The sequence below is a fragment of the Pelophylax lessonae genome, assembly GCF_965119305.1.
Source record: "Pelophylax lessonae genome assembly, chromosome: 2".
Taxonomy (NCBI): Eukaryota; Metazoa; Chordata; class Amphibia; order Anura; family Ranidae; genus Pelophylax; species Pelophylax lessonae.
This window is the reverse complement of record NC_138769.1, coordinates 647690935-647705919: the sequence shown is the minus strand read 5'-3', so window position 1 is coordinate 647705919 and position 14985 is coordinate 647690935. Positions and strand designations below refer to the sequence as shown.

Sequence of the window (14985 nt, the reverse complement as noted above, 5' to 3'; positions counted from 1 at the left end):
TTAGAGTTGTTTCCAATAGTAACCTAGGTAATTTTACCTTTAGTTTGATGTATAAATTAAGCATTTTGTTCAGATGGCATCTGCAAGGTTATTGAAGATGTTGACTATTGTTACAAAGAAATGCCATTCCGGAATGCATAAAGCAAGTAAAGCACCTAAGAGCCTCACATCCCCAAGAAAGAAATCCTGTCTTGTGTCTATGTTAGTATCTTGGATAAAAGGGATTTATTAGTATTATAACAAAGTCTTTTTTTTTTTTTTTTTTTTTTAGCTTTGAAGCATTTTTGCATAGCTGGCCTGTTTCCATATTATCTAATTGTTTTACTGTAAATTCAGCAACGATGAAAGATATTATTCATTCCAGACAGTCATCTAAGGTCTTTTTAAATGGGCGTTTAGTACATTTTGTATTGCTAACAGAGATAAAAAACACAAGTAGAGTAGTACAATCATTTTGTTCTGGCATGTTCTCCTAGAACAACCCAGTCCCTGTGCAAAATCCAGATGCACACCATTCTTTTAGAAAGTATGGGTGTTACATTCCAAAAAAAATGGAGGTAAAATATTAGGTTCGGGAAGATTGTACCTTGTATTTACCACCAATACCATACATTGAACTGTGAAATAAATTGCATTTATAACTAGCAACAAGTATTTTAGATTATGTGATTCTTAATATTCTTAATACTTAGTAAATGTTTGTAAATGTGTCAATCAATAGTGGCAGCAGAATCTTGTCACTGCTTTGTTTTGATGTAGTGGGAAGGTACTTTTGCTGGGTATTTTAATGCAAATATGCTCTAAGTTTCAATTAGGACAGTGGTCTCAAAACTGCTTTCCTTTGCTAGCCTTTATTCCTCTCTTGGAACACTATTGCTCCCACTGATGCAACACAATATTGAGCTTTATTCCTTCCACTGATATCAATGGGGCACTACTCCTCCCACTGACACCAACAATGGGGCACTTTTCTACCCATTATTACAAATGATGTAATCATTTCACCTCCTAGGGACCACAGGCACTATGTCATTTTTTTTGCATTCCCACTGACCACCAAGCTAGACATGCGCAGAATGGAAAAATGTTTTTGTTTCGGATAGATTCGTTATGTTACTAATTTCATTATGTTGATTCGTTTTGGAATTTGTTAAGTTCCATTCAATTTCGCTTAATTTATTATTTTTCTAACAAATTACGTATTTTCGAAACAATTCAAAATCAAATTGGTCGAAAAATGATCGAACGATATGAATTCTGTGTGAAGAAAAGCTGGTTATTTAAGAGCGGGCTAGGAAGCCAGCTTCCCCACTGGCAGCTGAAATGTAAACAAAAGAATGCTGGCAACAGAAAATTAAGAAAAAAATCAATGTGGCCCCCCCCAATCAATACCAGGCCCTTGGTATGCCAAAATTTAAAAAAATGGAACGGGCCCCTCACCAAAAGCCATACTGGACTCTTATCTGAGATGCAGCCCGGTAGGCCAGGAAAGGGAGGGGATTAGCAAACGCCCCCCCTCCCGAACCATACCGGGCCACATGCCCTTAACATGGAGGGGTGCTTTGGGGGGTGCTTTTGGACCCCCCCACCCCAAAGCACCGTATCCTCATGTTGATGGGGACAAGAGCCTCTTCCCCACAACCCTGGGAAAAGGCTGTGGGGGTCTGCGGGAAGGGGGCTTATCCAAATCTGGAAGCCCCCTTTAACAAAGGAGCCCCCAGATCCCGCCCATGTGGCCCTAGTCCCCATCAACATGGGGGGGTGCACACTCGTCCCCTCACTTTCCTGACCTGCTGGGCTGCATGCTTGGATAATGGTCTGGTATGGATTGTGGGGGGGACCCCAATGCTGTTTTTTTTCTTTTTGCCATGGAGTTACCCTTAAAATCCATACCAGACCCAAAGGGCCTGGTATGGATTGGGGGGGGGGGGGGAGGCCACGCTGTTTTTTTTTTCTGAATTTTCTACTACCAGCATTCTTTTCTTTACATTTAAGCTTTCAGCAGGGAGTCATCGGTTATTAAGGACAAGGCGGCCGGCTTTCCGGCCTGCTCCCTAACAACCAGCTATTCTTCACACAGAATTGGAATAGGTTGATCATTGTTTGACTTATCTATATTCAAATCGTTCTAATCACTCTGAAAACAATTATACGAAACGAAATTAAATGAATCCCAACAAAATGTATATATATCCAAATCTCCAAATAATCAAAAATTCATCTGAATTTATATTCGGACCAAAACTAATTGCGCATGTCTACACCAAGCCTAAGGCATTGTTTAATCTCAATGATGCTAGGACATTTTCTACCCCCACTGGCCACAATCCAGCCCCACCCCCTAATGTCTGAAAGGCAGTAACCTGGCACTTTGTTTGGATAGTTTGGAGACTCCTAGATTAGGAGAAGTGAAGTATGGTTTAGTTGGGGTAGTTTTAGTATTAGGGGTTAGGGGTTAGACTAAAGTTGGGGGCCTATTCACACTATTACTATGCATTAGCATGTCAGCATTAATGCAGCTTATGTCATGCATTAAGCATTTCCCATTTTGTTTTAACACACACCAATGCAGTGCTGTGGTGTGAACTGAACTTTTAGGAGTCGGGTTAAATTGCCTACTTTGTGCATTGGGACTGTGTTAGACAAGGCTGCCCAGTACAGCCCAAAGCATTTGATGTGAATAGGCCCTAAAGTGCTGCAAGTGCAATTACGCATGACTATTCACTAAGAAGGCTAACAACCATGCAGCATCTAAATTGCCACTGCAGCAGCACATTACAATGATTTAATTGCAGAAGAAAGTGTTGTCACCGTAAGAAAGAAAATTTCTATCCAGTGGTCTCACTGGCAAAATCAACATGTAATTGCAAAATGTTCCAGGAGAGACTTAAAAAATCAGACCAATTTTACTGGTACAGCCCAATCTTACTGGTATGAGTGGCCTACATTATTTTACAGTTTAGTCATATTTATACCTTAAATGATAGGCTACTATAAGGGTTAATATAAGGGCTACTATAGGTGAACTTAACAGAGCTCCATTTACAAATGTAAATATGATTTTAAAACAGCTCCATCAGGGCTGCCACTATGTATTTATTTATTTATTTATTTATTTCAAGCATTTAAATAATACTGACAATTTATGCAACACTTTACATATTGTACATTCACATCAGTCTTAGCCCTCCAGGAGCTTACAATATACAGTCCCTAACGCACAAGCATACATATACACACATTACAGTCAATTTAGACATTAGCCAGTTAACCTACCAGCATGTGTTTGGAGTGTGGTAGTAAACCAGTGTACTCAGAGGAAACCCATGCAAGCACAAGAGAACATGCAAACTCCATAAAGAAGGTGTCTAGCTGCAATTTGAACTGGGGACCCCAGTGCTGCAAGGCAGAAGTGCTAATGTAGTATTAAAGCCTCTGATTTTTTGTTATAAAAATATTTTTAATTGATCCGGTAAATATTGGACTATTAGTTTTTATGTTCAACAATACCAATACCATGGGCAGGTGAATAATGCTACTGCCACGGTTTCAGATCTTTTTTTCACCTTTCCCTAGCTCTCGGTCTTGAAACACTCACCCGCCAACTGGGACTACATATCCAGTCTTCCCTTGCACACATTAGCAATAATTTTGTGAAATTAAATGTTGGCAATTTCTCCTGGTCTCTCTGCTTGTTGTGCTGAAGCACCTTAAAGCAGTTGGGAGAAACACCGGACCCATCCAGAACCGGCCTCTCTGTGCTGCCTTTGCATGTAGCCTGGGCACATCAGTTCAGTCCATGGAAGGAGTGCGCACACAGGTGGATCCTTAGACAGCCCTAGTAACAGGAGTAACTCCTAGTAGGGATCACAAAAAAATTCTGTGCTGAACTGTAGTGACTTACACTACATGAAAAAACAAGAATATTCTATTGGTTGAACTACACAGATAGACTTGTGTATTTTTTTAATCTGACTAACTATGTAAAAATGTAATTCATGTACAGTAGGTGTTGCAATGTGATCTTAATTTTTAAAATGTGGGTTTAATAGCACTTAACCACTAAAATATTTAGTTACAGACAATACAGTAGATGAGTTACACAATGTTTGTGATGATTAAATACAGGTAATCACTGACCAAAATTGACCAAGAGCTCTATAAATTAGATGCATTAACAATGAAAGGCCTAAACCACTTTTCCACAACCCGCCTAACATGCGGAGAACCCTAAAATAACTTTCAGGTCTCAGGAAACTCCTGCTAATAGTTACTATATGTACAAATCTGGATGCATTGGCATTAACAGTAAATTGAAATAAAAGAACAAGGATTGTTCCATACTTAGAATATTTAAAATCCCAGGGGTATTCTGTATAACAATATGTTTTTTTAGTAATGATAATGAAATGAAACAAAGAAAAATGTCCAGAAAATCAGACAGTACAAATAGTGTTTCCTCGCATTAGTGGTCCATGGAAAAGTGTCCCCTTACACTGTTGTTCAGCGAAGTGTGCCCTTACATTGACAATCTGAGGAGATGGGCTACCTTAGTTTGGTGGTTAGCGGGAGGGGAACCACCTTACATTGGTATTCATATTCAGAACACTAATGATCATTGGGAGAAAGGCCTTTTTACAATGTTGGTCAGTAGGAAGAAAGCTCCTTACATTGAAGGTCAGTAGGAATACCTGCCCCCCAAATAACAAAAAAGATCTCTGGTGTCAGTGGTTGCTTACTTGGGAGGCAGAAATTGCTCATTGCTCAAGGAACCCCCAGCAACCTTTGGAGGAATCCTGGTTCAGAAACGTTGGCCTAAGCCATGCTCTCTACTCAAAGTAAAACTTGTAGTTGTGAGCTGAGTTTTTTTTTACTACTTTATTGTACCTAATGTCAGTGTACCAATATCCAATTGTGACAGTTCCCACACTAGTTATGAAGCAGTTGAACCAGCTTCCCTCTGGCTGTTCTGACTATGAAGTTTAATATATTCTTGACTATTTTTTTATAGAGCACTGCTTAAAGTGTTTTATGTGCCATTGTGTATTACGTAAGGACAATACAAACACAAAAAGAGTCCAGGCGCTAGTCCTATACGCAGATTCCTACAAGGTTGTGAACCCAAATGCTGCCATGTTGTGGCTATAGTAAGATGTAATCAATAGCACCTGGGCTGCCAAATCCTTAACATGGGATGATGATCAAGACTAACAGTGAAAGAAAGAAGGATGGCGCTCAATGGTGCATATAGAAGAAATCAATGGAAGATGGACAAAAACTGTCTCAAATTGAGCCATAAAAGTTTAATAATGAAAAAATAGACATAAAATTAATAATAAATAATCATCCAAACCAGTCTAGGAACCTCCGAATCTCCTTGGGATGCTGTGGGGATCTCTGGTGGTATTTAATGGAATCCGATCACATCAGGTGATGCAAGATGAAGAGGGGCAATGCTAAGTAGCACAGACCAACACCGCAAAGGTCACCGGCTGACTGGGTACTGTGTGCGGCCGCTACACAGACCCCAAGCTGGTTCGTCCTCTGTTGCCAGTTCTCCGTGGTGACCGGAAGTGGCACGTAAATGACGTCACCGGAAGTGGCGATCAGGAGCTCGATAGGAAGCCGGACTGGATGTTAAAGATGACTTGAAAGCTTCTAGTTGCAGCAACTACATGTTTTGCGCGCATGCGCTTTGTCAAGCTGCAGCAACTGGCAACTAGAAGCATAATAAAGCCGGAGTCATGGGCGGAATTAGACCAAGCGGCCATTGTTTATTTTGTTTATCATTGGCCGCTTGGTCTAATTCCGCCCATGACTCCGGCTTTATTATGCTTCTAGTTGCCAGTTGCCGCAACTTGACAAAACGCATGCGCGCAAAACATGTAGTTGCGGCAACTAGAAGCTTTCAAGTCCTCTTTACCATCACGGTGTTGGTCTGTGCTACTTAGCATTGCCCCTCTTCATCTGGCATCACCTGATGTGACCGGATTCCATTAAACACCACCAGGGATCCCCGCAGCATCCCAAGGAGATTTGGAGGTTCCTAGACTGGTTTGGATGATTATTTATTATCAATGTTATGTCTATTTTTTCATTATTAAACTTTTATGGCTCAATTTGAGACAGTTTTTTTCCATCTTCCACATATTGATTTCTTCTATATGCACCATTGAGCGCCATCCTTCTTTCTTTTCACTACGTAAGGACAATGTCTGCTTTTTATCAGGTTTTTGTTTGCTAACTACTACGCAGTCCAGAACTTCCAGAAAAGGTTCTATTCAGCTTACCAGTGGGAATCCTGAAAAGAAAACACCAGCATTGTAGGACATTATTCCCCATCAAAGGATCCACATTTTTCAGCAGAGAGCCCCCCCCCCCCCCCTTAAACCTGTGTTTCTCCAGCAAGAAAAAATTTTAGAAAGTTGTGAAAAAAATCTGATGTAAATGTACTGCAATATTTTATCAAGTGTTCTGGAATCATCCTTTGCCATTGACTATCATTTTTCAGGAATAGGTTTTGAACATGAAACATGTAGATTTTTTTGACTAAAAAGTCTGTTTAATACTGACATAGAATTATCACATTGTTTCTGTGCTGCTTTAAAAAAAAAATGCACTTTGTCAGCTTACTTCATCTGAGTTTGAAATTCTCTTCCAAACAGGACTGTCCTATATGAATGCTGCCCTGGATACATGGCTATGAATGGTCAACCAGGATGTCCTGCAGGTATGAACAAAGAACAGAGTCAAATAATATTCCTGGGCATGTATTAGTGTATTAGTGTATAGATATGTCAACTATGCAGCATATTATGTATATGTGCATTTAGTATGAATCTTCATAAAGTAAACCAGTCATGAATACATAATCAAAGGGTGCCTTCTGGGAAAATCATTTATTCATCATCAGCAGATCTGAAAAATAGACATCTTAAATTATATGCACATTTCAACATATCCTATAAGAAAGGTTTGTCTCGCAGCCCCCCCCCCCCCCCATAGTTAATTGCTTAGTTGATCTTCTATTGGTACCTTTAATGTGATGATTAGCCTTCATGACCAATAGAGAGACCTTAGAGGTGGAACTTGATGAGACCAGGCTTGGCCAAGTTTTAAATAACTGCAGCTACATCTACTGATACTTTGGATGTGCATGTCTGCTCTGCCTATCGTTTATTTTATCCCAAGCTCAGTTTAATTTACCAAGGTTAGTAAGAGGTTCACTTTAAAACACATACAGTAAATGCATAATTAACAATAGCAGAATCATGTTTTTAATGTTATTGACACATCTTTGACTGTATCTAGACACATGCTATGCTTTGGGCCTTTCCCTGTTTTGAGCCAAATCAAGACCAAGCTATTTCTTTGACATATGTATTCTCATGTTAACATTGACATGCTACTTTGACATATGTAGTATCATGTTAACAGCCTCTCATTGCAGCAGCTAGAGTCTATAATACTCCCCACTCTAGTGTTTCAGACTCTTCAAATGAAGTACCTTCCTTCACAGCTCTGATGGTGGGTAGGATTGAAAACATCCTAATTAGCATTCAGTTCCACCCAGCCAAACCTACAGGAAGAGTCCAAACCTCCCAAGTCCTGCTCACAGATTCCCAGCATTATTCAAAAAGGAAACACCTTCATACACAGCATGCTCTGAAAGCTAGCTGTGCTGCTGCAGGGCAGGATTGAATGGATCACTATTTAGAAGTCAATCCTGTCCAGTTAAATATACAGACCAGTGTAAATAGGAAGAGTTCCGCCCCTCAGATCCGGCCCTCCCAGAGCCCTGCTCTCTCTGAAGTTATCTTTTTACATATGAAAGAAACACCTTCATAGTAACCTCCCATAGCCCTTCCTCTGTATTCTTGCAGTAAGCCATTATTCTATTGGCGCGAGACAGAAATGACACAGAAGGAGGTATGACACATTTACACCTTTCACCACCCACTTGAAGGCCCAGAAACACGCACAGTAACCCTAGGACCCACCCGCATAAATTCCCTGAACTGGTACAAGTGACTCCCCTACCCCACCCTGAAGCTACAGAGGCTCAAAGAATCATGTGAGCTATTGTATCAGGAGTGGAAAAGCAAGCAAACAGAAAGTCAGAGAATTGAAATTAAGCCAGGATAACATCACAGGGGTAATATCACAGACACAGAAACCAACTGTATACAGCTAAAAGAGGTAAGGTACACACAAACTGACAGTGGGTTGTGATTCATCTAAATGCACAATGTATCTGTTATTTTGGGGAGGAAAAGCTAAAGTTATTCTTTAAATCACTGAGTGGTCAGGATACAGTCATTTTTGAATTCCTAATCTCTTTCTGTGACAGTAAGACTAGTTGCAGTACATTCTCCACTAATATTGCAGGCAGTACACAGGGATTAGTGGATCCTACTATTGTTTCTGGACTTAGAAGAGGCTGAGTGGTAATACCTAAAATGGTGAATTAAATGGAATTAAGAAGATACTCTGAAAATGTATTTTTATGTGATGATATTATAAAATTGAATATACACTGTATTTCCTTTTTTTTTTTTTAATTGCCAGTTGCTCCTATTGACCACGTATATGGAACTCTTGGAATTGTGGGAGCTAAAACAACACAAGACTACTCTGAGAAGTCTGAACTGAAGAATGAAATTGAAGGAGTTGGCTCCTTTACTTTTTTTGCACCTAGTAACGATGCTTGGGACCTGCTGGATACTGTAAGTAGATTTGATTATTTTTTATATGTTTTATTCAGTTAATCAATATATAAAAGGATAAGCTCAATGAATCATTGCATAATATTTAATTTAATTAAAATTATGTAAATACTTGTATGCCATTGTAAATGTAGTGAAATCTAACTTTATCTTATGATACAATTTTATAGGAAATCCGTGCATCACTGCTAAACAATGTGAATATTGAGCTGCTGAATGCTCTGCATTATCATATGCTGGATAGAAGAATGCTTACCAAGGATCTTAAAAATGGATTGACTCTAACATCTATGTTCAATGATCAACCTCTCCAAATAAACCATTACACTAATGGGGTAAGACTTTCACTTCACCACATTCCATTTTAAGGCAGTGGATAAACTACTGTTGAGTCCAATGTATCTAAACACATGACCTACTTTCGTTACCCCATCCCATCCCTTACCGCACACAGTTGATGTTGAAAGAACACTTTACACTTTAAAAGACCGATACTGTTTGACATAAGAAGCCATTGAAATAAACTGACATTTCCTTTCAAGGTTTATTGAAGCAAAACTAAAGGCATTTTTTTTTTTTTGGATAGAGCAAGGGAGGGTTATAACCCATGTCAGTTTATTTTTTTCCATCTGTGTCCCTTTGAGGAGATTTCCCTTTTCTTCCTATCCCATAGTCAAAAAAGTAAGTGGGAGGAAATCCCTGCAAAGTAAGATAATTCCTTGGGGACCTCCAGGTCACCAGAACTAGCGTCCCCATTGGAAGATTTCCCCACTATTACTTTTCTTGGGACAACCTAAAATTTGAGATTTTCGTCAGCGATAACGATAAACAGGGAAAATAGGGGGGGGGGGGTAAATCTCCCTAACAGGGGAAACAGAGGAAAAAATTAAAATAAATAAATAGAAAAAAAAAAGTATATCTACAGAGCCCACAGCCCACTGTTCACCCAAAGATAAAATACTCTTAAAAACCGCAGTCTAGCAGGAAAAAAAAAATCCTTTCTGACTTCTGGATATTCCCTGAATCAACAATCTACAGTGCCATTACTTAAAAATGATCACTATTATTATTTTACAGGATTTATATAGCACCAATAGTTTACGCAGCTTTTTACAAGATAAAGGGAGACAGTACAATTACAATAAAATTAATGACAAGAAGCATAGGAGGACCCTGCTCATGAGTCTAAAGATCATTAACACCCTTGACCATTGTATAGGTGTCCTCATTTGGATATTTTCTCTCCACTCGTGTTCTAGTGACAACAACTAAAATTTCAGGTTTCCCTTCACTTACTGTGCTGGTGACAACAGAAGACGGGACAGAAAATAAGACTGAATCTCCCCAGTGGGTACAAAGACAGCAAATAAATCATATGGTTTCTTGTAGTTAGAGGCAAAAAAGTAGGCTTCTCATAAATAAAGGCTACAATTGTTTAATAAAATTATACTAAAAGTCCAGACTTTTTTTCTCAGAAAATAGGTACAGGAACTCAACCACGCCCACCCCCAACCCCCCCCCCCCCCCCCACACACACACTCTAAACTGCATCAAACAGTGGGCATGGTAAAATTTCACTAACAGTGGGAGAGTTTTAAAGAGGCAATAAATACCAGGAGTGCATTATGTACAGAGTTCAGGGGGTTTGTTTACAAATAGAGTGCAGAGTTTGGGGGTGTATTACTTCCTCACACACTGTAGTTGGCTCTGCTTCTCTTACGTGTGGGGAGATCATCCACTGGGGTTGTTGGCATCTGCACTGCACCCTGGGCACCTGCATCTCCCTTGTCCCCATCCTGCACTGAGTGGGAGACACTCAGGAGATCAGATCTGTGGGAGCCGCTGGGAGACAATCTGTCCCTTGTAAACACAGAAGCCAGACTTTTGGGTTTTCCAAGTGATAGTGGTGAGCAGATAGCCAAAGGTGGTGGAACTGAGTCCCACCAAGTTCCATCTGAAAAAAAGCCCTGCTAAAAGTTATATTTATGTTAGCATATTACAAAATGTGCAGTAGACCACTTCTTTATGACGCTAGACATCCCTATACACCACACTAAATGTTTAGTTCTACCACCTTAACCTGAATTTTCTAATTATGCTGAATTATACTGAATTATATTTAGATGACTAATATGTGAACTAAGGCATGGCTACAAATTTTGATAAAGAACACATTTATTTAAAAGTATACTCTTTGACCTGGATCCTGACATATGTTATCAACCTGTTTGTTTTTTGGACATTCTGCAGATTGTCACTGTGAACTGTGCAAGAATTATTCATGGTAACCAGATAGCTACAAATGGTGTTGTTCATGTAATTGACCGTGTTGTCACAGCTGTTGGGAACACCATTGGAGACTTTATTGATGCTGAGGATGATCTGTCATCTCTTAGAGTAAGTATCTTCTTGGACATGCATAATGTACTGCATAACTATTTATGTCTAGAAAGCTCAATATTCATATGTGTCTCCAGTTATTATGCTTTAGCAAAATATTTGTAACATGCAATACAAATGTCTGTCTCCAAAATACAGTGTTTTAGCTTTTGTATTTTTGGTATTTCATGCACGGGGGTGTAAAGGAGGATTTAGGTACAATACTACCCAACAATAATAACAAATCAACTTCTAGGCTGTATTTTGATAGCAAACATTTATTTAAAGCTGAGCACCAGCTAACAGCTAAATATTCCAGTAAAATACACATGGTGCTGTTTTTTACCTGCAAAAGGATTTGTATTTCTGTCCATCCAGTCCTGAGATTTCAAAAACTTGTCAGATATCAGAGTCAGGTTGGCTCACCTTCTTGCCTGTGATTGGACAGCAAAGGGACAGCAGCACTGTAATGGGTTGTCCTTCTGTTCACTCTGCCCTCTCTTTCTATCTAAAGGTTCCTTACCAGCTTATATGCACTGCAACAAAGTAATTAGTCCCTAGTGCTACCCCTATCTTTTGCAGTTCTAACCCTATGCCATAGAAATCAAGAGGCTAAAACCCATATTAAATTTAGAAATCCATACTAGTTGTATTTGCAGATGTAGTAGTGTTGTACTGAATGAATGTAATGTATTGCAATATTAATGCACCACAATGATTTAAAAAAATAAAATAATGACAAACATATATGTTTATAGGGTTTCAACTTGAAAATATACTGTATCTTACTAGATTCAGGTCTAAGTATTTAATTGACCACTGCCGTCAGGACTAGTTGTCCCATTTGCCTGTTGGTAGTCTCATGTGCTTGTTAGATAAGGTTAAGGAGGAGAGGATCCATGCTAGATGTATCATATAGATTGCCCACAGGGGAACATTTGCATTTGTTTTAAGAAGCAGCTGAGCTGGCAGCACAAAAAGTGCATCTAGGAAAAAGAAATGAGAATAGGAAAAAATAATGTTCTATTTACATTTTAGGCTGCTGCTATTGCTTCAGATCTTTTGGAGAAACTTGAAAAACCTGGTCAATACACTCTGTTCGCTCCCACTGATGAGGCCTTCGAGAAGCTTCCACGAGGTGTTCTGGAAAGGATTATGTCTGACAAAAAGGCAGCTGAAGGTATGTGGTATATTCCAGCTGTGTTTGTGTCATTCATGATGGCACATGTTTAGCCTTGTTATCTATGGGCAGCATATCTACATACTGTACATAAATACATAGCATAACCTTAGTTTATAAGTGCATTTTACAGAATATAATAAAAACACACTGCAAACATTAAAAGAAGTTACCCAGTGTCCATCTAAATTTCCACAAACAGAAAAAAATGTAGTAAAATTAAGGAATGGAATATGTCATGTGAAACAGGCCCCAGGATAAGAAAAGTTAATTCACCTAAACTGTTGATAAAAACAAACAGATGATATAGATCATGACTCTAAAAGCATGAGTCTTTTTAAAGTGATTTTCAAAATAATCTGTGCATTTATTATAAAATGAATTGCCATTTAATACATTTATAAAACCTTTAGGAGTGTACAGTGTTATAATTACATACTGAAGGTATAGATAGTTCTACTGTAGTAGGGATGAACATTGCTGCATCTCTTACATTATAAATATGATAAATGAAGTTCATGAAGGTCTCCTGTACTTCTTTTAGCATTGGTGAAGTATCATATTCTGGACACAGTCCAATGTTCTGAGGCCATCATGGGAGGAGGAGTTTATGATACCTTGGAAGGAAGCCCACTGCAGATTGGATGTGATGGAGACAGTTTGACTGTAAATGGCAAGAAACTAGTCAACAGGAAGGATATAGTTACAAGCAATGGCGTCATTCACTTGATTGATGAAGTTCTCATTCCTGATTCTGGTGAGTAGTTGACTTTTGCTAGATATCAATGTGTTTAGGATTGAATTGTTGAACATATTATGAGATGACTAAGAATGGTGATGGTCTAAATATACTCTGGATCTTAAAAAAAATTGTCTTTAAAGTGATTGTAAAGTCTTTTTTTTTTTAAAATAACAAACATGTTATACTTACCTCCTCTGTGCAGTGGTTTTGCACAGGGCAGCCCGGATCCTCCTCTTCTCGGATCCCTCTTCACTGTTGCTGGCCCCTCGCTCCTGACGAGAGCCCCCACAGTGAGCAGCTTGTTATGGGAGCACACGATCCGCAGCTCCATGTGTCCATTCAGACATGGAGCTGCGGTTTGGCCCCACCCCTCCCTCTCCTGATTGACTAACTGACTTTGACAGCCTCAGGAGCCAATGGTACCGCTGCAATGTCTCAGCCAATCAAGAGGGAGAGTCCTGGACGGCCGAGGAACTCATGGACATAGCTGGAAAGAGATGGGGCTCAGGTAAGTATTAGGGGGTGCTGGGGTGGCTGCTATACACAGAAGACTTTTTATTTTAATGCATAGAATGCATTAAGATAAAAAAAAAAACATTCTGCCTTTACAACGCCTTTAATATTTGCTTAATGAGCTGCCTGAAGGGTATAGACTTAGTTGGGGACATGGGATCAGGACAATCCCAATTCGTCATGAATAGTTTTGGATAATGTAATTTTATTTTTAAAGTTTATAAGTATTATGTTTTTATCTTTTGCACACTTTTGCCTACAGACTTTATTTAATGATATATAACATGTTTAGCATTGCTTCTTTCGGACAGACTCTGTTAAAGCGTATCTAAAGACAACATTTTGTTTTAAGCTGAACCTCATATACACAGATGAAATAATATATGATAGCTGTTTTACCTGCCAGTGTAGCTGTACCTGTAGAGTTACAGGTCTCCTGCCCACCTTGTGACTGGACAGTGAAAAGAGAAACAGTGCACTGTTCCGAGAGAGATAGAGAGAGAGCTAGAGAGAAGCACACATTGATGGCAATCAAAACCTAACAAGGGTTTAAACACTTCCAAACCTCATTTAAAATGTTTTAGATATACTTTCATTCACTGGGTAAAGGAATGACATCTTCCTAGCAGAGGGGAAAGAGTGTGTCTCCCCTTTTCAGTCATTTGTACCTATTTCAGCACAGTGGCTGTTAGGTAAAGACTCCCTAGAAGATACATTGAGCTTCTAATGCTAGCTGCAATTTATAAATAGGAAATATTCAAAATAATGATTTATTTTTACCTGACTAAGCTCAAATATAGACTGTAACATTTTTATTATTAAACATAATAAATAAAGGAATAACATGTTTTAAAAAGGCAATACATTCTGTGCAGTGTTGTGGGTTTAACTGAAGAATGTTAACATGTTATATTTATTATTATTATATAGGATTTATATAGCGCCAACAGTTTACGCAGCACTTTACAATTTGAGGGTAGACAGTACAAATACAATACACTTTAATACAGTAGAAATCAGAGGGCCCTGCTCATTGGAGCTTACAATCTAAGAGGGAGGTTATGGTGACCTCCTAATTTCATGGTCAGATAACAGAATTTAAAGTAGTTTTAAGCCTCTTAAATGAAAAGTGTACAAAGCATATCCTTCTATAGATGTGCTTGCCTTAATCCAAATCACCTAGTATGACTTCTATGGGCTCTGTCTTTTCTCTGCTATCTGCATGTGTCATTTCTGACAGTCTATCCCAACACCAGGTAATCCCAAGAGACAGACCCCCCCCCCCCCAGCACACAAGCAGGTGATTGATAACTTCAGCTGTGCATGTTTCACTATGGGACTGTGTAGAGGGAGGTGTGTCCATTCCCACCATTCCAGTTTCATATGCTGTGCAGTGTGTGATGTCAGATTCCTGTCCCAGTCTTTTGGAGCTCAGATATGCTGTG

The 14985-nt window shown here is 39.1% G+C and overlaps 1 protein-coding gene across 6 annotated transcripts in view; it reads left to right on the top strand.

Annotated features, from left to right (window-relative positions):
• POSTN (periostin) overlaps nucleotides 1-14985 on the top strand; it is an 89887-nt gene that overhangs the window by 22218 nt on the left and 52684 nt on the right. For all 6 annotated transcript variants that reach the window (XM_082245385.1, XM_082245384.1, XM_082245382.1 and 3 more), the window contains exons 3-8: nucleotides 6666-6730; nucleotides 8569-8726; nucleotides 8897-9061; nucleotides 10977-11123; nucleotides 12144-12285; nucleotides 12830-13042. In XM_082245385.1, the coding sequence (XP_082101511.1) occupies nucleotides 6666-6730; nucleotides 8569-8726; nucleotides 8897-9061; nucleotides 10977-11123; nucleotides 12144-12285; nucleotides 12830-13042 (890 nt within the window). The remainder of the gene's footprint in view (nucleotides 1-6665; nucleotides 6731-8568; nucleotides 8727-8896; nucleotides 9062-10976; nucleotides 11124-12143; nucleotides 12286-12829; nucleotides 13043-14985) is intronic.